Here is a 22980-nt window from a genome sequence, read left to right as displayed (position 1 = left end):
TCAGGATCACGCGCTATAAAACACTCATTGATTATTGAAGAGAGTGACAAATCCTTTCGACGACACACACGAGGAGAGCAAGAAATACACAGGTATCATTATTGAAAAGAACTATAGATACATATATATTGTTTGAATAGTTTTTGGGTCAGTCCTTTATTATCTGTGGTATGTAACCGCGGCGCACGCTGATCCTATGAGCTTCCTCGATTTAAGTCGTGCACTGGGCCATGTTACCACGTACACATTTGTCCTAGCGCTGTGCTATTTATAACGTCGCTCTTTATTTATGCTTCCAGCCATTCCTGATTTTAAGGAGATACTCCATCCCGTGACACATATTCTTCCCTCTAATTGAATCTTGGAACTATCATATTAGTTGTGTGTTCAAATTCCTATTGCGACACTTGTCTTAAAGGTTGCCTACTGTCTGACCCCAAGGTCAGATTCTCTGTCCCGACACTTCAATTCTGTGCTAAATTTCAAAGCCACCGATATCCATAGCTGCGTATTTCTGTTAGATTTCAAACATTCGCATAGTGTGTGATCAGTCCTCCAAATAAAATCAAAATGCTCTGACATGCTTCGTATTACTATGTTCTGCAATGTATCTTTACCCGATTTATTCAATGTGTCTTATTTACTGTTCCTTTTACGGATGAAGCTGGTTCCTGCGCTTGGGGCAGGATATGCATGAGCGACCTCTGCTAGAGTTAAAATAATCAATTTCCACCGCCAGGCTTAAAAGCCAATTGTGTTCCAGAGAGCACTGGCAAATTTTGTTCCGACCTGTAACATCTGCTACTGTGAGGCAACTATTCGTGTGGACCATGTCACAGGTCAAATCAAGCATCTTAATTTTAGACGCAAAACATTCTTACTGGCAACATAGATGGTAACGGTGATCCCCTTAGAAATATGGTGAAATTCAAAATGAGACCACCGTGTCACCTAAAGATTAATTAAATATAATTGTACGCGAATAGCAGGTTCATTTTTTTGAGCCCGTTTATAGACCTACATTAGATACAATAATGTATATATATATATATAATTTTGAACATTGCTGATTCTTTGTCTATCGCATGTCCCTCTCGGGAGTTCTAGTGTAGCCAGTGATCTTCAATTTGTGAAACTGACCTGTAATCTTTAGCTGGAAAAGGGACCGTGGGAAGAGTTCCTTTAAAAAAGCGAGGATTTAAACATCGCTAAACCACCGAGTTTCCAGCTAAAATTGCAATGAAGGAAGGAGCAAGGCCATTTCAAACCGATATCGGAGCGACATGATCAAACTTCAAGTTTAGCTCACATGCAGATAAGTCAAACGTCAAATGTTATTTTGTCCTCTTTGACTCAGTTAACAAATGTAAAATTCAGTTTAAACCCGATTAAAATAATTCCTATACTCAAATCCAGGTCTGGCCGTTTATTTGGCACAAATATGTACAATTGCCTTATTCATTCAGCCTTACAAAAATAATCAATTTCATGACATACCGTCCACATCATTGTTTAATTCGATTTATGTTGAACAGATTTACCATCCGGATAAGTGCAAGACAGGTCAACAATCTAATCTAAGATAGACTTACAACCATAACAAAATACATGATTTATGTTAATGTGACAGAAGACGCTTACTTGAGGCGTCCAGTCGTGTGACTAAACAGACTGAAAGAAGCTCTCAAAACGGACTCAGTTTGGAAAACTCACGCGGCGTCATGTTAATCAACCGCAGAATTCCGACTGGGCATTTTAATCCTGATTTATGGGGTCATTTTAATTATTTAAAACGTTACCTGCAGAATCCTAACTTCTGACTGGTGGAAATGAATGTTAGGGATGAAGCTGGAACAGAGTAAGTTTACATTTGACACTAGAGTTTTACTTATGGGTAGCCAGTGCAGTGTTAGCTGCCTGGGAGCTCCCTCTTTCTGCTCTGCGCCCAGTTGCTCTCTCTCACTAGCGCACAATTAAGACCTCTGCAAAATTAACACGATTAAAGTCACTAGAATGGCTGAGCGCAAATTAGTCCAAAGTGGAGCGATATCCCCTGGTGCAATTTAGGAAAAGGCAATGGCCACCCAATCGCCACCTGTAAACTTGCCCCTTCTCCCCTGGGAAAAGAAAAGGAAGGTGGCAAAGAGGGAGATTTGTTTATGCTGCTGTGGGGACACAGTTTGGTCGCGGCCCTTTACAAGCAGATTTTTCTTCCTCCATTTATAAAGCTTGGGTGGCGGGCTATTTTCGAGGGATGTGCACGATTCAGCCCAAAGAAAGCTCGGCGACATTGTCAAAGAGCCATTGCCTGTTGAAAGAAGCGAATCGGAGTCACGCACTCTCCGCTGAGTATGAACTTCACAGCGGACATTGGGTAAAGTCCCAGAAATCGAGTCAAAATCAGCTAAAAGGCGAATGAATCTCCTAATGGCTGTGTGTATGTGTACAAATAATAGGGCAAACCTATAGAGGGCTCTCTGGCTGTGAGAGTTCACTTTTCAAAGTGGCTGGGTGTCAATTTGGACAGAGATTCTGCATCTCCAAATAAACCGCCTGCTTCCTTCCTAGCTGGAGAACTCTGACAAAGAGATCCGAGTCCAACTCCTGCACAGCTTCTTCGTTCCTTCTCGCGTGTCTCTCCACCCCCCCCCCCCCCCTCCCCCTCGTTTTTACTTCAACTTATTGTGCAGCCCCAAGTTACACAGGGTATTGCAAATCATGGTTGTGTTTAACTAAATCCCCCCCCCCCCCCCCCCCCCCCCCGCCATACACACACAGAGGCAACAATTGCTGGTGCTTTAACTTTTATGTCAGTCGTTCAGCGGTCAATGTGCTAACCTCTCTCCTAGTCCGCAGTGGATAAGAAGATTTTGAAAGCAACTCGTTCTGAAATCATGCGCGTTTATCTTCCTGCTCCTTTTAATTGGGAGCCATGAAATAAAATCAGAGGAGCTTTCTAACATTAGGTCGGCACCCTCAAGCAGCATTGAACAACTCGCAAAACCTGTTCTTTCTGAGCATTTACAGCAGCCGATTTCCTTTCTCGCTAGATGGACAGTATTCAATTTGAAATTACATGCAAGTGATCATATTGTTAAATCAACACGCGAAGAACTAACAAACTTTGCCGATCCAAAATTTGGAAAGCAATCATTATTTGTTGCATTCAAGTATTACAGATGTACATCAAATTGTTTACTTGGTGCCTTTCATTGGGAGCTGTGCTTCTGTGATAATACGTCTTTTATGACAGACGCGGTAAATTGGTTGGTATAAACGTTAGTTTATTAAAAATGCATTAACTTTCTCGGCGTCCTGCTTTCTATCGGGTTATATGGCTGCAAATTGACAATAAATGAAACTCACGTCAGTTATTCGTGTTTTTAAATATATTTATATGAATATTTAGAACAATTATGCAAGAATATATCCCGAGATGTTAATTAAAAAAAAACCTCGCACCAGAATGAATCATAATTACCCTGCATTTGGCTGATCTACATCGTAGTTGGGTTAATGAAACAGTTAAATATCTAGGACTGCTGAGGGAAATATGTTCCGATCATCATTTACTTTTTAGGTAAAGAGCAACGGCGTTGAGTATTTATATTAAATCGTTCTGCATATAATAAAGAGCAAAAATGGCAAAACGTATTTCGATGGTGGCGAAAAAGGCCGTGGTTTTGAAGTTGCCATTCTAAATGAGTCCAGGCATGAGCGTGTGGAGAAAATACTGACAGAACTCGCAGAGCATGTCAAAGACAGCGAATACAATTTTAACTGTAATTACTTCCGAATCAGCACGCACAATTAAACACGGCCCATTCTTAATGTCGAGGCAACAATTCCTCCCACTCCTCACGTCGCTTGCCACAAAACTATACACGCTTCAAAAAAATTAAAAAGGAAAAAAAAAGTTTTAACAGCGCTGGAAGTAACAAACGCCGCTGACGGCAAGAGGATGGGGGTAATTTAATATGTTTACTTAACCACAGCACCATTGTATATTTATGAATTTGTTGCTTCATTACCCATGTTGCTATACAGCACGGGAGTCGCAGTGTAGGGCAGTTAATGAGTATATAAATATTAAAAACGCCAATACCTTCCACAGACTCGTAGCATGAAACAAGCAGTAAACTAGGCTTTCGGCTCCCGGGCGTGGCGACTGTTAGTGTAATAAATGGCATCACCCTTGCCTGCTATTTTGAGGTAACTTTTATAACCATATCCCGTATATTAGGTTACAGTTATGTGACATATAGTGCAGTCGATTTTCAAGTTGTAATATCGCTTTCCAACTCTGCTCGTAACCCCCTCCGTTCTTATCTTTAACTAAGTCCCTGTAGCCATTTCTTCTCTGTAAAGCACCGCTTTCATTTTATTGCACGAGGTCGATTTACCGATAAAATCGCCACGGAAGCAATTGGATTGCACGGCTGTACCCACTGGCAATGGCTGGGGTCTTAATATGACACAGCGTGGCATTAAAGACAAAAAGGTATTCTGCCAAATGCAAACGGCATCTTGGCCATGGAGGATGCCCGGTGAATATTATATCATCACCAGAGACTTTGCCGTCCTATTGTTTTTAACAATGTAAAGATGGTATTCAATGACTTATTGAGATCAAATTATGGCAACATACCAAATTAGCAGAGTTCTGAGATGACATACAGCTAGATAAATAGATAGGTGGATAGATGGATGGACAGACAGACAGAGAGATAGACAGGGCGACAGATAGACAGACAGACAGACAGACAGACAGATAGACAGATAGATAGATAGATAGATAGATAGATAGATAGATAGATAGATAGATAGATAGATAGATAGATAGATAGATAGATAGATAGATAGATAGTATACAATTGCTACCAGACACGGAAATAAAAGAATCACCCAAGAGATCTCAAGTCACAAATGATGTATTGCAAGAGTCTCAGATCAAATGGCTGCTGTTACTTAGGCTAACTTTTATAGATTTTATCCCACGAGTCACATTTGTTATCGGCTTTATTTGCCCAGTGCACATATAAACAGATAATTAGCTTCCTTCGCCATTGCATTTTATTGCAATGAAAATACTATTTCCTCTAATACTTTAAACTACCCCTCCGCTTACAAGATGCACATGACGCCTTGCATCAATAATAATAATACTCAATTGGTTTTATCACCGACCATGCATTGTCCAGCATAATTTATTTCCAGTATAGGAGAATAAGCGAAGCCAGAAGAGAGGCCAGTTTGTTTTGGCCCACAGATATATGATCACGTTCACACCCCTGCAAACTTTGAGAATAACGTTAGAGCAACGGAGGCTGACATTTCAAGACGATTGAAATGAAACTAAATGAATTCTGGCCATATGTGTGGACATGTGTCCACATTATATTAACTGACAGACACTGGTAATTCCGCAACATCACCGGATACCCAACACAAATCCAGCTTTTAAGTCTCTCTATCCCCTTTTCCGTTTTGTAATTTCAAAAAAAGGTGTGGAAACACTGACGCGAGCTCCACTGTTTGGCAGGGATATCACATCAGTCACACGACACCCATTTGGGGCCACAATAACCATCCAGATTTTTTTTGTGTCGAATTAGATATACTTCGTAACACAACATTCAGGACAGGAGGAGAGGGAGACTCGATACGTTGTATATTTTACTGACTCGGCCAGTAAAAGGAAACAAGCTGCAATTAATATTTTTTTAAAGGCCCATTCTGCATTTTCTTTGCCCACCCTTCCTTGGGTCGCATTAACTAGGCTAACAAACATTGGCATAAACGCAGTGACAACTTTAACATACACCTTACGGTGGGCGATTAAAATGAAACATGTAGCGACAGTAAACGCAACAGCTGGACGCCCTGCCATTCATTTGTACAAGTACCATCTCGCAGTTAATTAAGTATCCTGAAACATAAAACCGTGTTGAGGTCGATATTTAAAAAAAATATGTAATTAAGTTGTCACTAAATACTTGGAGGGGGTAGAAAGCAAACGCTTCAGAAGTTAGCTGTGTTCTGTTTTTATTATAAAATAAGCAGGATTTCCCCTCCAAAGATTGTAGTCACGTAATATAAACAGTAATAAAACAATTCTATGCAGCGTGCGAGTATTCCTTCTTGTAGACTGAGATAGTTTCTAATGCTTGAAGAAATGACATTATATTTGTTACGGGGTGTTTTTCAGTTCAATATAGCTGCGATTACACGTTCCACGCATTCTACTGCAGGAAAGCCAGCTTTCTGTACAGTTTTCATCTACATGTAAATGATCTTCCTATAGCGTGTTTTAATTTTTGTTTTAGCATATTTTATCAAAACTTAAAATGCTCGTTTTTCACGCGATTACAAACCTACTCACTCTTGTAACCTGGAGATATATATATGTATATATGTGTATATATATATATGTGTGTATGTATGTGCGTGTGTGTGTGTGTGTGATTTTAATTGGGAACAATACTTCGAGAATGTGATTCAGTGACCAGTAAAATAAAAACTTGTCCGTCTAAACAAAAACAAAAATCCTCCATTATATAAAACCGTAAGACTTTGCTACATCAATCTCTTATGTGATCTAATACAGTACCTTAAAACTCGAATAGCTATATCCATCATTCCTTCCCATTGTTGACAAAATATCCACTAAGGTTTTTTTTTATGTACATCGCTTAAATGTCAAGTAAAATATATAAAGGATAATCTTGAGAGTGTCTTTATTTGTTCGAAGATAAAAGAATTTTTGTTTTCTCTTGTTTTACGAGCCAAGGTCAACTAAATTGGATGACATGGGATTGAGCATGGAGTCCTGTAGTGCATGGTGGTGTATCACATCCGAACTAGATACGGCCACGGCGCTAGGACCCGGCGGAGCGGCCAGTGTGTGCAGAGGCTGGAGGCTGGGGTTGGAACTCTGGCCCAGGGATCCCAGCAGCAGGGCCGGGCTGCCCGAAGTGTGATCCGGCGTCTGGGATGGAGTCTTTTCCTCGTCCGAGCTCGCCAACATATTTTTGTTCCCATTCATCGAAGGATTCATTTGGTTGTGGCCGCCGGCTGCAACGTTGGAATTGGAGTTCTCGTTGTTTTCTCTGCATCGGGCAGAGAGGGGGAGAGAGAGAGAGAGAAAGACAGAAAAAAAAACTGTCAAAAAGCTGAATCAGAACCAAGAAACAAATCAATAAAACACAGGAGCAGTAGGGGGAAAAAAAACACCTTAGGATATCCTCAGTGTGTGCGAGTGAGAGGCGCCAGGAACTGACAATTGGACCTTCTCAGTGGCGGAGTGGCGGGACAACACTGGAAAAGTTATAGTTCGCAGAGTTCCGATTTCTAAAGACGCCCCTTGATTTTTGTAAGTTTTGCAAAGGACCTGGTGCTCAAGGGTGAAGGCGACACTTGCAAGATTTCACTTTGATTTTAAATGTCTGCCTGGCAGCGATGGGCCCGCATAACACCCCCACCAACCCCGGTTTTAGTTTTCAAACTGATCCATGGATCAACCACTGTACCCCCGGCAAGATCGACACACAGGCATACATGCCCACACACAAACCCACACACAGACACACATACCCCCCCCCCCCCACACACACACACAGACACACATACCCACACAGACACACATACCCTCCCCACACATACAGACACACATACCCACACACAGACACACATACCCACACACAGACACACATACCCACACACAGGCAAGCATACAGACACACAGACACACATACCCACACACAGACACACATAACCACACACAGACACACACAAAGACACACATACCCACACACAGCCACCCACACAGACACACATACGCAAGCCCACACACAGACACACACACAGACAGACATTCCCACACACACACATACCCACACACAGACACACATACCCACACACAGACATACGCGCACACACACAGGCACATATACCCACACACAGACACATACACCCACACAGACACATATACCCACAGACAACATATATACACACATACATATACCCACACACATATCCACACACGTAGGCACAGACATACACAGACTCACACACATATACAGACACAGACGCACACATACCCCCACACACAGGCACAGACATACACAAACACACACACAGACACATTAACACATACCCACGCACAGGCTCAGACGCACATCCATACACACATACCCACAGAGACACATTCACACATACCCACACACAGGCACAGACATGCATAGACATACATACATACACACAGGCACATACACACAGACACACGCACATACCCACACACAGATAGGCACAGCCTCACACAGGCACACATATGTACATACACACACACATATGTATAAATCCCATACATGTGTGTGTAGAATATCAATGTGTGTGTGGCAGAGGGGGAAAGATGACATTCTGCGTTAACAGTCGGTCATCTTTTCGTCCTCATTTAACGGTTCCTCACTTTACGAAGCGGAAAGTAAAAAGTTACATGTCTGCAGCCCGAGCTTCTCCCGGCAAGAGTTTTATGGAAATCTCAGTCTTGCGCTCCACTCCGGCTTTCTGAGGGCGATTCTTTTTTGTTGGTACTTCAATTAAGAAAAGAGACACGCAGTTTGAAACAAACGCCCTTTAAACAGAAGTCTCCGGTGAACGGGCCCTGAATGGGTTTGCGAGGAGGGACAAGCGGATTGATGAGATCCCGGCAAAAAGAGCGATTGCTGCAGTTTGCACCGAGCTAGGGTAGGCAAATGGTTTCATTTACTGAGGAAAGAATGTATCGGTTTTACTTACTCGTACCTTTCCTTGGCTTCGGCGGCTCGGTCCCTCTGCCTCCTGTTCTTGAACCAGTTGCTGACCTGTGTGGTGGTGAGGCCGGTGGCCTCGGCCAATTCCCTCTTCTCCCGGGGAGAGGGGTAGGGGTTGTGAGCGTACCACTCCCGCAGCACGCTGCGCGACTTCTCCTTGAAGCAGTAGCTGGTCTCCTCGCCGTCCCAGATGGAGCGCGGCAGCGGGAACTTGCGCCGGACGCGGTACTTGCCCACGGCCCCCAGCGGCCGCCCCCGCAGCTTCTCGGCCTCGATGTAGTGAGCCTTGAGCCACAGCTGCTGCAGCTTGGGGTGGTTGTGGGGGGAGAACTGGTGGCTCTCCAGGATCTTGTAGAGCTCGCGGAAGTTGCCCCGGTGGAAGGACACCACGGCCTTGGCTTTGAGGACGCTCTCGTTCTTGTGCAGATGCTCACAGGCTGGTAGTGACCAGAGGAAGCGGCCGAGCCGCTCGATGTTACCCCCTTGCTGGAGGACCTCGCACACACACGCCACTTGCTCTTGAGTAAACCCAAAAGTTGGAAGCATCGACATATCTCCCCCGCCTTGAGATAGTCTAAAAACACATCCAGATCCTAATGGGGGAAAAAGGGTTCCCCTCTGTGCCTCTCCTTGATTTGAAGGTTACAGCTTCTACCAGAACGCTTTGCTTGTCGGCGCATTAAAATATTCTTTCTTTCACAGAAGACCCAACATACTGCACTTGAAGACGTTCAGAGTGCCCTCCCTTCGTTTTTAATAATATTATTCTAAGTTGGCATGAATAGTCATTATGTAGAATTTGATTGGTTGGTTATCTGACCTACGGATAGTGAGGATAAGACAATAGTTAGTCAAATTATTTGCCATGGAGACGCTGTCACTCAAAGTAACCCGATCCCCTTTGAGGTGTCTCCCTCGCTGAACTAACAGATTGCAGCTCCAGCTCTGCTCCAGACCTACCTTGTAATAACTGCAACTACCTTATGTGATTCCGGTTTGACACCCGAATGGACGGGAGGGGAGAACGCGCAGCGCTTTAATACTCTTATGACACTTCTTTCGATTCTTGTTCTGCTGCACGGCTATATATTTATTTGTTTCGGCTGCTTTGACAAGAACCTCGTGGAGCCTCCTCGGTGATTGACACCGCAGTAAGCCGCACAGGAGAGCGCTTTCTCCTGCAGCAACCATGCAGAGGAACACAGGGGTGGCGCCAGTGATCTGGAAGTAACGCGTGGATTTGATCGCGTGGGGCTCTGGTATCTGTAGTTACATCTCGGGTACTCTGCAATACTTTGACCCTGTTAGTTGAAATACAGCTCCCACAATGCGTTTCTGCAGGGGGCTGGGAGCAAGGCGTGTGTGTGTGGGTGGGTGGGGGGGAGTTGGGGATGCTGGGATGGAGGGCATGGGTGGAATATTGAGGTTGGACAAAAACTTCTGCGTTAACAAAGCGGCCACCCCCCCCCCCCCCCCCCCCCCCCCATTACTTTCCGGAGAAAGATGCATGTTTATCACCATGCAACTTTAAATAAAATAACGTGTCCTATCACTATCATGGGAACGTGTGCATTGATCACTGGCTGGAGCATTGACAGGATGTTTTCAGAGTGGACACAATTTTGTTTACAAACACCTGCATGACACATTTAGGCAAGAGCTAATTTTTTATGATGATTTTGAAGATTGCAGCTAACCTGCAACTTGAGGATTTTATTTTGCACCGCCGTGTTAAACGGTTCATGTTTTATCTTCAGAACCGAAGTTTGCCGCTTTAGTTGGAAATGAGATAAGAGATCAATGTAATCTAATGTAAGTTTATTCTTTTAAGCATTTGCGCCTAATCTTTGGGCTAACACGTTTCAATTTCGTGACATTTACTCCCAAAAGGGGAGGACGGGATGGTGTGTGCTCTGTGTTTGTGTGTGTGTCTGTTTTGGAGGTGGGGGGCGGTGGTCGGAATAAGTAAACAGATGCTTCCCTTCGCCGGGAGCAATGCTGCAAATCCGAGGTAAGCAGTCAAAACTTCAACAAACACCAGCACATTGAATCAGCCAAGTGCTTCCCTGTACAACTCTCCCAACAACGTGTGCGTCAGCAACACTTTGGATCAAAACAAGGCTAGAATGTACCTATCGAATTAACAAAACAAAGCGTTTTGTATTCTGACAAGCTTTACGCGTCTAAATCTTGCACCACTGGAGCTTCTGTATATTTCACACACGGGGAACGTCTGTTGCTCTATAACGTTCGCAATGTAGAAGAACAGTACAGCACAAGACAGGCCCTTCGGCCCTCGATGTTATGCCGACGTGCAGACTCCACACAGACAGTGACCCAGCCGGGAATCGAACCTGGGACCCTGGAGCTATGAAGCATTTATGCTAACCACCATGCTACCGCGCTGCCCCACTGTCCTCGGCTTTTTTGTAATGGTTGGAAAACCTTCCATTTTTCGCCCTTTAATAAAGAGGCGAGTTCATTGGAAAATACTGGCTGAACCAGCTGTTCGCGAGTTGCTGGCTTAATCCATAGCCCCCAATCTTGGGGAAGTCTGCTGATCGAGACACTTCATAAAGTTTCAATCCAACTCGGTGAAAACTGCCTCGAACTATTTTATCCCAATCTGCATTTTAAAGTCAGGATTTCAAAGAGTAAACTATTACTGAGAAAGAAAATTTATATTGTGTTCTGAAAGCACAACAAACACGTTTTAGACCGTGGATACAGCGTAACTATCCATATTTATTTAACTCTTGAGCAGGGTGTAAAATGTGCTTCAGCTCCGCTTGTCCTCGCTCTGAGCTGATCCGCCACATCCTGTTCATTTATCTTAACTAAATTCGGAAACTCGTTTATTCTCATCCCAAGTTATTTATTTATGTTTATTTTTAACGGCACTCTGTTTTTTTAGGCTTTACAGAGACTCTGCACTCTATGCATCGCTAACGAGCGGTTGTGCGTTCTAATTTGACATGATGTGATAACTTATTATTAATCTCCAAAAGCATGGTGCACTTTGTCATGGCTCAAAAGTTCAGCTCATTAATAACGTATTTCCTCAGTCAACGCGAGCTATAATTTCGGCACAATTTTGTTACATGGAAGAAGTATTTCTGGTCTGCAGCGAATTAGGATACTGTCAAAGTGATCACCCGCCTTTGTAGACACAATGTTGCCGATTAAGCCCGCTAATACTGCAAGAATAAACCCGGGGGCTGAATCAAACGAATCACCCATTCATGGTAAGTGCAGTTGCTGAATATTTGTTTACATATACACCAACAGTGCACATATATTGCTCAATAGATTTAGTCAGCTAAAGTGGCAGCTTTCTTTTTAATTCGTGGCGAGATTAGTTGTAATATAATGGATGTCAACATTTTTTTTAATCCGGAAGAGAGGGAGAAATGGAAAGAGCGAAAGAGAATAACGATACGGCTATTTCCGCATTAGCTCTGTCACTTATACCAATTAGGTTTGCTTATCGCCAGTTTGGATCTTAAAACAACACCGAGGCATATATTCACCTTAATTCACTCCATACGCTAGGATGCACGTTTCAGCCGTAGTGGCAGATTGCCATTGCAATGGGGGAAAGCGAAGGACTCGAGTAACGCCGCGAACAATAAAGTCGGTGCAGATGATAGAAATAAGTCAGGCATCTGATTATTGGAAACTGAGAAATCGAAAGTTGGAGAATTGAAATCAGACTCAAAAATATACTTGAAATGACGACCCACGATTCAACATTGCTGCCCAGGGAACGCAATTTTTTTGAGGGGGGGACATTATGGTAAAAATTGGAAAATTTCATCGGCGTCCTACCAACTATTATTTAACTGTCTTTCAGGGTTAATCCTCGTCTTTTTTTTTGTTAGCGGACAGCAACACTGTTGGTGGTGGACAAGGACCGGACAGATAGAACGAGAAGCTTCGGTGGCCAGGCAGCGAATGACAGACTCACTGACGGTGTAAGAATCAATTTGACAATATTTGTAAACTCCCTCGTGCCGGGGCTGCATATCTGAGAGTGGATGGCTTGAGGGTTCGGCTCCTCAGTCTGACCAGTGATTAGACGTGCTGATGAATGGATATCACGTTTCTACTAATGGTTGCCCCGTATTTTGACAACCTCCCACTACTAACCCGAGAAGCTGGTAGGTCGACCGGCCTTAATTTGCTTGATTGCTCCAAGATGTCGAAGCAAGCTGATGTGATAGAAGCGCCTTCCTATTGCTGTTGGGAAATGACAAACCTATTATGCCGACCCCCATTTTCATTTCAGGATGCTTCGCAATTGCACCAAAAATAATATTTAAAAAAAAGTCCACATAAAGATATACTCACTTTCGCAATTAATGCAATTGCTAATGTACAGCTTGAATATATGCACATTCTTAAGGTTGAATTAACACATGCAATTACTGAAGCTGCAAAAAGTTCTTTGACATTTCCAAAACAAGATCGGCGATTTAAGGGATAATTGCTTGCGGAATCGCCTTCTCAGCGGTCCGTATTGCATCAATTATTTTAAAAATAAATACAGCATTTAGCGTTTTACCCTGGTCGTCATGTGCCATTCTCGAACGTCTGTTCGGCAGGACTGAAGGGCCAGGTAGAAAGATGCAACCTGACGGTGGAAATGGAGATGTGTCATGTGCAATGTTTCCGTGCAAAGGTTCTGCTCCAATCGGCTCTGATCTGAAAGATGATCTGAAATGGATCAATCTTCCGAACACTACTCTGCCGCTAGGTGAAGTGCCGCTTAGCTTTAATCAAGAACATTCGCCTTCCCTTGTTTGCCACTTTTGTACAAGAAAACGCATTATTTATAAAAGCTCAATCGCCCCTGAGCCATCTTTAGGAAGCACACCTCTATCATCCGAATTGAGTCCGGTCTATCTGTCAATATCACAGATTGATTGGCCGAGACTTGTCCGCCTGACCTCCGATCGTGAAACTCCGCTACGACCATCCAACAGACAGGATTTCTGTCTACTCCCCATTTTTTGGTGATATAATATTAAAATACACGAAGTGAACCTAAAATCCAACAGAGTGCAGCGAAAACTGACAGTAACTACAGTATATGCAATTATGAGTAGGGCGTATAATAGAAAACTCCAAGCACAATCCATGCCCATCTTTCGTAGGTGACAGGAAATACATCACTCACCCTCAATGATGATATGGGCCACTGAGCTGAATGTGAACTCATGTCTTTCCCTCCACACACACTGCCTGACCTACCGAGTATTTCCAGCATTTTCTTTTATTACCGAGCGTCGAGAACGACGTACTGAGGTTAATTGTCTTTTACAGCATATGTTAAAAACTTAATATTTGCCTTTATTTATTTAATGCTGTGACAAAACAGTTGACGAGCTGCATAATACAAGTAAAATGGATAAAGGTTGTGGTAATGTCAGTGCTTCACGAAAAAGAAACGTTTGTGTTGGCGTGTGGAGTGCGATGGGAAGTGCAGGAGAAGCTGCACAGTGTGTTACAAAACACAAATCAAATATTTAATGGAATTGCACACTTCAACACGCAATTCACGAAAATGGGTTAATAAATAGCAAAACATAACATGGCTGATTTCAACGTGAATTGGCAAAGTACAGTGACTTGATTTTTTGGACTTTGGAACTAGTACAATAAAAATAAAACACCAAAAGGTCCACCTGATGCAGTTAGGTTTTAACCTGATGGTTTTATACTGATGTCTTGTAAAGTAATGGCATGACCTTAATAGGTGTCGTTAATTTATTCTGTTTTATTAGCATATCTTTGTAATTGTGAACATTATTTTTTTGCCTTTGTTTCGCCAAGAGGCTAACTAATACATAGCAAAAGAAGCAATTTCATAATTGTTAAATATTGGTATAAGCAATAAAATAATTATAACCCTTAATTAATATGACATTTCCATAAGATGTGAAATGATTCATAAGTCATTATAATGTTGATTATCATGAATAATATTTTAAGCTTTACTCTGAAAAATGCAAACATACTGAACATCATACTTTATTCTATAATAATTATAATCTTTATTTAGTCGCCACATTCCAGCACCTGTTCGGGTACACAGAGGGAGAATTCAAAATGTCCAAATTATCTAACAGCACGTCTTTCAGGACTAATGACTAGATATCGCCTCACGATTGTACGATTTGAATAAATAAATGATATTTTTCAAAGACCGTTTTTCTCTGCGACTATATTTGCTTTGAGAATCAGCTTTCTAAATTACTAAAATAGCTTATTTTCTATTTAAAAAAAGCAAAAAAGTATTTTCTTACAAACAGACCACTTTGTTCATAAGTAGGGTTGCTGGTTCTTCTGATGCATTTTTGGGTACAGTACAATGAAATTATCCCACATTAGGCCCATTTGTCTGATCTTGCACTATTCCTAACTATATTTGTAAGTACATTATCTCAATTCATACTTTATTAGTATCTTGATTTTTCGCTAAAGTTGGGACTGAGGATGATTTTTCACCATTTAGAATAATTTCCACACACTTATTTAGGAGAGTGGAACCTATATATTATTTTCAGAGATCGAAGACTTATTAGACACATTTATAATAAGTCATGATTTCTTCAATTACAGTTTAAAATATGACACATTCTGTTACACTCAATGGCTAACAGTTTCAACTACTGTTATTGCTATTATTATTGATTGATGTTGCTGCTTTATTGCATGGCTTCTACATTCACTGACGTACATCAGCTGTGAATAAAGTGTGGTGGAATCTGAAGAACAGATTCAAGCACACTTTATTGATCACACCAAGCTTTATTAGTTAAAAGTTATTATCCGTTTATGCTGAACTATATTTTGATCAATTCTCACATTTTATCTCAATTACAATTTAGAGAAAAAAGGAATACAGCATTTAGTTAAACACAACAAATAGGTTAAAAAATCAGACAAAATATCAGATTATGCTGTTAGTCAAAAACAAACAAACTGATGTTAATGTTTCCTTATTTACGAAATATAATCTGATTCTGCCCTAGCCAGTCTTAAGTAAATCATATTTAACTATTCCAAAAAAAGAATTATGTAAAAAAGGTCTAAAACTAAAGGGCCACCTAGGTTTGAAAAATAAAGACATCACATTAAGAGACAGAGTAGCCTTAAGCAATAGCATGTTTACTGTTGGGGGAAATGGAGGGCAGACTAGATGACTGAAGGATCAGCACAGAGTGCAAATCACCCAGTCTTGCTTTTTAACTTGTATCTGAAATAAAATACATGTCCATTCATTGCTGTATAATATATACTGACTATATTATTTTCTGGTAATCAATGGCAGGACTGACACTGCAGTGATTACATCTAAATTGAGTGAAAACATCATGATGCATCAACCACACAAAATGTCCTACATGTTGACATTAATCATAACCTTGTCACCAGCAAAAGAAGCAGAAATAACCAAAACAAATCTCCACTAAGTTCAGAGTAGATTCCACGTAAAATACTAATAATTTGATTTCGGGGGCAGTAATTTCATCTTGGCGTTGGGTTTTAAACGGATGCTTGTGGTAGATGACATCACCTGAATTCATTGGTTGAATTAATGTCTAGCAATCTCTGCTAGCTATTCATTATGGCCTACTAAATAAGAACTCAAACTGCTTGCATTCTGATTCCCCAGTGTATTTTGTTAAATATCGGAAATAAATTATTTACGCATCATTTTTGAATCATTATTATCATGAAACAACCAAGTCATTATTATTTTATCAGGAGAGCACAATTCTCCCCAATTAATAAATGGGGAAAATGTGAACCAATCAGCTTCGAACATTCAAATCAATTGTCATTGAGCAAACAAGACATGGAATTGGATCACAAATTACCGTGCAATCATCTTATTTATTTAACTTAAATGAACAAATACTTTTATTATTAATCATTGCCACCGCCTTGCTAATTTTGACTCTGAGTCTATAAGGATACATAATAGGACTTAGTGGCCCACAATAGGGGCAAAAATATTAATATTTAGATGATGGACTATGCTAGTGAGCTCACTTTATAGTTTATCTTTTAAGACATAAATCATAAAATCTGAATGTAGTTTAAGTAGCTTAGATGAAATTTCATGACCCTATGTTCAGTGTTGGTCAAGTACTTGCTGCATTGCTATATTCCAGTAAACTTCTGTAATGCAGTTCAGCGGTGATAAATGGGACGTTGAGGCCTCAGTCTGTGTTTAACAGACCCCCGTCCTGTTCACGTTGGAAAAATACTCCATGACGTAGCTGTCACAGCATTTTCTTTGCTGTAAGCTCTCAGGCAAATGCCAAAAATCTGCAATCAAGATAGAAGCAGAAACACAGAAGCAGAGAGAAACAGGGACACCATTTAAGAAATGTGTGAGAGTGTCTGAGAAAAAGAAGAGTGGTCTGTATACTATGTACTATGACTGCAAGAAAGAAATCCAAAGTTGTCGGATTCTGAAAGAAAGACATTTCCCTCTACGTTTGATAAATCGAAGAAGTATTTTTGCTGTTCATTCAGAAAGAAAACAGAGCAAATTTATCAAACATCAAGGAGACATGCTAGGAAAATTTGAACTAGTGCATTATGAGGATGGCCCCTACCAGAGACGATTGCAGAAGCAGATAGTTTTTAAAAGAGAAGTGGATAAGAGTATGAAGAAAGAGGAGGGAAATATGATCAACATCCCATCTTTTCATAAAGTCATTGGGAGGTGTGATGAGCTGAATGACTTCTTTCTGCAGTCTTTAAACAAAGAACAAAAAAACAGTAAAGGCAGTTTGGGAGAGAGAAGAAATCCAAAATGTAAAATTGCAAAGAAATAAAAAAAAATGAAGAAATGCAGTTATAAAACTAGAGATGCAGAAACAAGTTGTTAATGTTTCCCTCTCTTTCAGTAATCACGAAAACATTGGGATCTAGCCATTCATAACAGATTATATATTAGTGGTTAAAGGTGGTGCGCAGAATTAAATAAACTACCAGGTTTCGGCCCAGACAGTCACATCATGCTATAATATAATCAAAAATTTTTTTTTAAAAATAATTTTTATTGGAATTTTTTACAGAAAATATATAAAAATATAACACCAAGCAATAATATGCAACAAACTACCCCATAACACCCGCAACTCCCCCCAAACCGTATCAACACATGTATCCCATCCCCCCCACCCCCTCAACCCCACTTAACCATAAAGAGAGAACTTAACCATAAATTTAAATTAAATAAATCAAATTTAAATAAAATAAACAAACCTAGTCACCCTTCCCCCCCCCCCCCCCGGGTTGCTGCTGCTACTGTCCCAGTACCCTATCGTTGAGCCAGAAAGACGAGGAAAGGTTGCCACCGCTTAAAGAACCCTTGCACCGATCCTCTCAGGGCGAATTTGACCTTCTCTCGCTTAATAAAACCCGCCATGTCATTGATCCAGGTCTCCACGCTTAGGGGCCTCGCATCCTTCCATTGTAGCAAAATCCTTCGCCGGGCTACTAGGGACGCAAAGGCCAGCACACCGGCCTCTTTCGCCTCCTGCACTCCCGGCTCCACCCCAACCCCAAAGATCGCGAGTCCCCATCCTGGCTTGACCCTGGATCCCACCACCCTTGACACCGTCCTCGCCACCCCCTTCCAGAACTCCTCCAGTGCCGGGCATGCCCAGAACATATGGGCATGGTTCGCTGGACTCCCTGAGCACCCGACACACCTATCTTCACCCCCAATGAACCTACTCATCTTCGTCCCAGTCATGTGGGCCCTATGCAGCACCTTGAATTGAATGAGGCTAAGCCGCGCACACGAGGAGGAGGAATTAACCCTCTCCAGGGCATCAGCCCAAGTCCCGTCTTTGATCTGTTCCCCCAGTTCCCCCTCCCACTTAGTTTTCAGCTCCTCTACTGACGCCTCTTCCACCTCCTGCATAAGCTTGTAGATATCGGATATCTTCCCCTCTCCGACCCATACCCTCGAAAGCACCCTGTCACCCACCCCCCTCGCGGGGAGCGCAGGGAATCCCTCCACCTGTCGTCTAGAAAATGCCTTTAGCTGCAGATACCTAAACATGTTTCCCGGGGGGAGCCCAAATTTCCCCTCCAACTCCCCCAGGCTCGCAAACCTCCCATCGATAAACAGGTCCCTCAGCTGTCTGATGCCCACTCTGTACCACCCCTGAAATCCCCCATCCATGTTCCCCGGGACGAACCTATGGTTCCCCCTTAACGGAGCCTCCATCGAGCCCCCCACTTCTCCCCTATGTCGCCTCCACTGCCCCCAAATCTTGAGGGTAGCCGCCACCACCGGACTCGTCGTATTCCTTGTGGGAGGGAGCGGCCACGGCGCCATTACCAGGGCCCCCAGGCTCGTATCCCCACAGGACGCTCTCTCCATCCGTTTCCATGCTGCCCCCTCCCCCTCCATCACCCACTTGCACACCATCGACACGTTGGCCGCCCAGTAGTACCCGAGAGATTGGGCAACGCCAAATATAATCAAAAATAGCACCCTAATCCACATCAACCATCTTTAATGAACAATAAATGGGTTGGTTTGGGTATACCTAATTAATCATTATATGTATATTATATATATATATATATATACACATGTGTCTATTGTTAAAGAAACCGCATATTTGAACTGCATATGTTGGCAGCAGAATAGGTAATATTATAATGCTACCACTAACAATCTACCATAGAAAGAAAAGTACATAAACAGCAAAAAATTAAGCAAAATAATACTCACACTAATCTGCCAAAGCCAGGTTCCAAATTAGGTGAGTCAAACAGACATTTCATCCCAATCCAAATCCACGGGCAACCTCTGTCAGAGTGATAGAACTCCAGCTGATTTCAAGGAAAATGCAGCCAGCTGGGTGAGAAGAATGAAGGAACAGTTATAAGGAAAATAAAAACTATCAGTTTTTCAGTTTAAAAAAAGAAACAAAATTATTTTGAGACGGTTGGATCAAAACCACAACCTTTATGTTTTATTCCAAAATCTATCTAAATAGTTTTGCTTTTGCATTACTCAAATTATCCTCTCAAAATCTACCTCATGATAACAGTGTGTCAATAATCCTCAAGTAATTACTGAAAGTTTATTTTAAGCAGAGATGAGCACTTCATAATATATTTACTATATATTATTTTGGTCACAAGTCCCAAAAATCACAAATAAACTCATAAATGACATTATCAATATTGTCTTTTATTTAAATACCGTAAGGCCATTCTAATGCCTAATTGGAGACTTCATATCAAGTGATCTCCAAAATCCAGGCAGAAACAATTTCATGTACAGTATTTTATTTCTGTGAACCAGCAGGGATTTGGGTTTACAGTTTGAAATATATTTACTAAAGATTACAAATCAATTTCTGCCAAAGGGGTCATTTACTTTCTTTAGAATTGAATCTTTAATATTCTTTTTGAATCATTTAAATTATAAACTCCCTACTTTGTAAGAAGTTTACATTCAAAGTCTTCCTGATTTAACATATATAGGATGAGTGGTGTTTTGATGGAACAAAGAGACTGAAGCCGTCTGGTGATGTTGTGCACTTTCGATTTTGGTTTTTGCAATTTATTATATGGGTCTGGTTGTAAATTTTTGTATCCATATATTTCGAGTGTGTTGCCCATAAGGAAGTTTCACTGAAGACTTCTAACATTGGCAAATTGACATTGTTGTAAAATGTTTAACTGCGCTGGGAAGAACTGACCTCATCATCTTAAACAAACTTAGGACAGACATATTGAGCCTGTATTAGGCAAAAATACAAATAGGTTTGGCAAACCATTTTTACGTATTACGTACATGCATACTACCTCATACTCAAATTTTTAAAAAGTAATCGTTACTTCCAATTTCACAAATAAAATTGAAGAAGGAGCCGTGCTCCGAAAGCTCGTGTTTGAAACAAACCTGTTGGACTTTAACCTGGTGTTGTAAGACTTCTTACTGTGCTCACCCCAGTCCAACGCCGGCATCTCCACATCACAAATAAAATTGTCATCACAGAACATATTGATATTTTGCACGATACTGAAAGGACAAATTACTTGTTTTTGCAAACCCTGTGAATGGATTTTTTTCTGCTTGATAACCAGCAGTTGTAATAATATGAGAAACAATTGTAATTTAACATGTTATAAATAATTGAATGATTTATTCGTGATAGGTTGCCGAAATGGTTTGAACCAAAAATACCTAAATGCCATATAAACAGACAACTATTTGGAAATCAAAATAAATAATTAAAAGTTATAACTCCTAGGGGTGAATAGCACCAGCTGTGCATAGAATGTTGCTTCATTCAATATGCCAGGCAATGGCCTAACCCTAACCTCCATTCAGCAAAATAATAAGCATCTTGCTTCATTGTTGCATGCAATTGTATTTACAGTACCGGTCTTCAGACCTATCTAAGGGTAGGTGAATTTAAAAAAGCGCACACAGAGCATTAGGTCCATGAAATATCCCGCTAAATAATGAGGTTTATAGAGCTCTATTTATTGTGATTTAATTATTCTAACTCTGACTAACATTTGGCAGTTGTACCAAGAGAATTAACTTTTAGTGAGTTTGGCGCTGCAGAGTGATTTCCTTGGGCACACTTGATGTATTAATAATTAACGATACCGTTGGAAAGGTGGCGCTGCTTAGAGTCGGCCTGACAAGCTTGTTCAGCAGCTTTTCAATATATATATTTTTGGTTCTGCAGGCAGGAGCTGCACGGAGGTAGAGTTCGTGCTTGATTATTAAACCAGAATTGCGTTGCGATAAACCGATTTAGGCATGAGCAACATTACGGCGCTTCGCCAGGGTGCCGTTTCCGAGAAATCCATTTGCACACCACATTTTAGAGATTTGCAAGAACAGGACATCTGTGTCTTTAAAAAAAAACTAAAATTAAGATTTCCATCAAGGGCACTGATTGCTATTGCTCGCTGACATTTAAACGGGGAAATGAGGGCGCATCTAGGATGTCCTTTGGATACTTACAGTTTGAAGGATGTTTTCAGAGGTTCCTTCAGCCACACGAGAGTTCGAAGGGACAGGGCGATGCGACGAATGTCACAATCCAGTTCCACAATTGATTTGCATCCCTCTCTCCACCAACCACAATTCTGCTTTAATCCGAGGGAATGTGCCCCACGCCGATTGCTTTATTCCGCGCCCCCAAGAAAGTTTTGCATTGCACTGTTTTAAAAAATAATAAAGCAGAATTCCCGTTTGCTTCAGCAGCCTTTGCAGTTGTCACAGATTCTGCAGTCACTGTCACCCCCCCCCCCCCCCCCACCCCCCGCTTCTCGGAGATCGGGGTTGCGCGCGGCGGCGCGACCAGGGCCCGCGACCCGTCATGGTGGCGGGGGGGGGGGGGGGGGGGGCAAGCCTGGTCCGCGCGCCCGCTGCAGACAGCCTGCCAGCTCCAGGGGAGCAATTTCCCTGCAAATAAATTGGCGCTCAAAAATCACACACTGCTTCCAGCACCTGTGAGTATGATCGACAGATCAAATACCCCCCCCCCCTCCCTCTCTCTTTTTGTTTACTTTCAAATACAGAAGTGTGGATGTTTCTTTTATAAACTTATCAGAACGTCAACAAAGCTGGAAAGTGTTCTTGCCCTCACATCTGCCTTCCCCTTGCCCCTGTTTATTATGTGGCTGCTCCCTCATAGATTTAAAACTCTCTTTGAAAATGTGACCGGCGAATGAGGTTTTCCCTCAGGTTGGGAGAAAAGATGGGAGAGCCATTTATTCATCCAATTCTAAATTGTCCTGCCCAATGGGCGGTGCTGGGAGAGTGTGGCGTTTGTGTCACACCCCGAGATGTCATATCCAGGTCGCCACACGATCAGAAAGAAAAATATCGATTGGGTCAAATTATCACTTTATTTGTTGTTCGCAATCAGGTATTCAACTGACTTCAGTGTGAACAAAGCAAAAGGTACCAGAAAAGAGGCAAGCCCATCAGCAGAAATGTAACCAGTACCACCCCCCCCCCCCCCCCCATCAATTTAAAATATCTTTTCAAGTTGAATTCAGCAACTTATTTTCATCTTCAGCTGTGTCCAAGTGCACGGTTGGAAACATTTTAAATTAATAACATAATAATTATGAAAAAATCATGAAAGCT

At 41.8% G+C, this 22980-nt stretch overlaps 1 protein-coding gene across 3 annotated transcripts; it reads right to left on the bottom strand.

Moving 5' to 3' along the window:
- Window positions 1-6042: 6042 nt before the first annotated feature.
- On the bottom strand, window positions 6043-22114 carry six2a (SIX homeobox 2a). 3 transcript variants are annotated; one of them, XM_038813278.1, is made up of 4 exons: window positions 21847-22114; window positions 19585-19710; window positions 8797-9630; window positions 6043-7109 (listed from the first exon to the last, which is right to left on the bottom strand). In XM_038813278.1, the coding sequence occupies exons 3-4, from the start codon at window positions 9360-9362 to the stop codon at window positions 6779-6781; spliced, it is 897 nt and encodes a 298-aa protein (XP_038669206.1). In that variant the 5' UTR covers window positions 9363-9630; window positions 19585-19710; window positions 21847-22114; the 3' UTR covers window positions 6043-6778. The 3 variants fall into 3 exon arrangements, with proteins under 3 accessions (XP_038669206.1, XP_038669213.1, XP_038669222.1); XM_038813285.1 differs by lacking the exons at window positions 19585-19710; window positions 21847-22114 and adding an exon at window positions 9771-9886; XM_038813294.1 differs by lacking the exons at window positions 19585-19710; window positions 21847-22114 and having other exon boundaries at window positions 8803-9889.
- Window positions 22115-22980: the final 866 nt, after the last annotated feature.

This window comes from Scyliorhinus canicula, chromosome 1 (assembly GCF_902713615.1).
Source record: "Scyliorhinus canicula chromosome 1, sScyCan1.1, whole genome shotgun sequence".
In the NCBI taxonomy this organism is placed as follows: domain Eukaryota; kingdom Metazoa; phylum Chordata; class Chondrichthyes; order Carcharhiniformes; family Scyliorhinidae; genus Scyliorhinus; species Scyliorhinus canicula.
The sequence above is the reverse complement of the archived record's forward strand: the minus strand, read 5'-3'. Positions and strand labels throughout refer to the sequence as shown.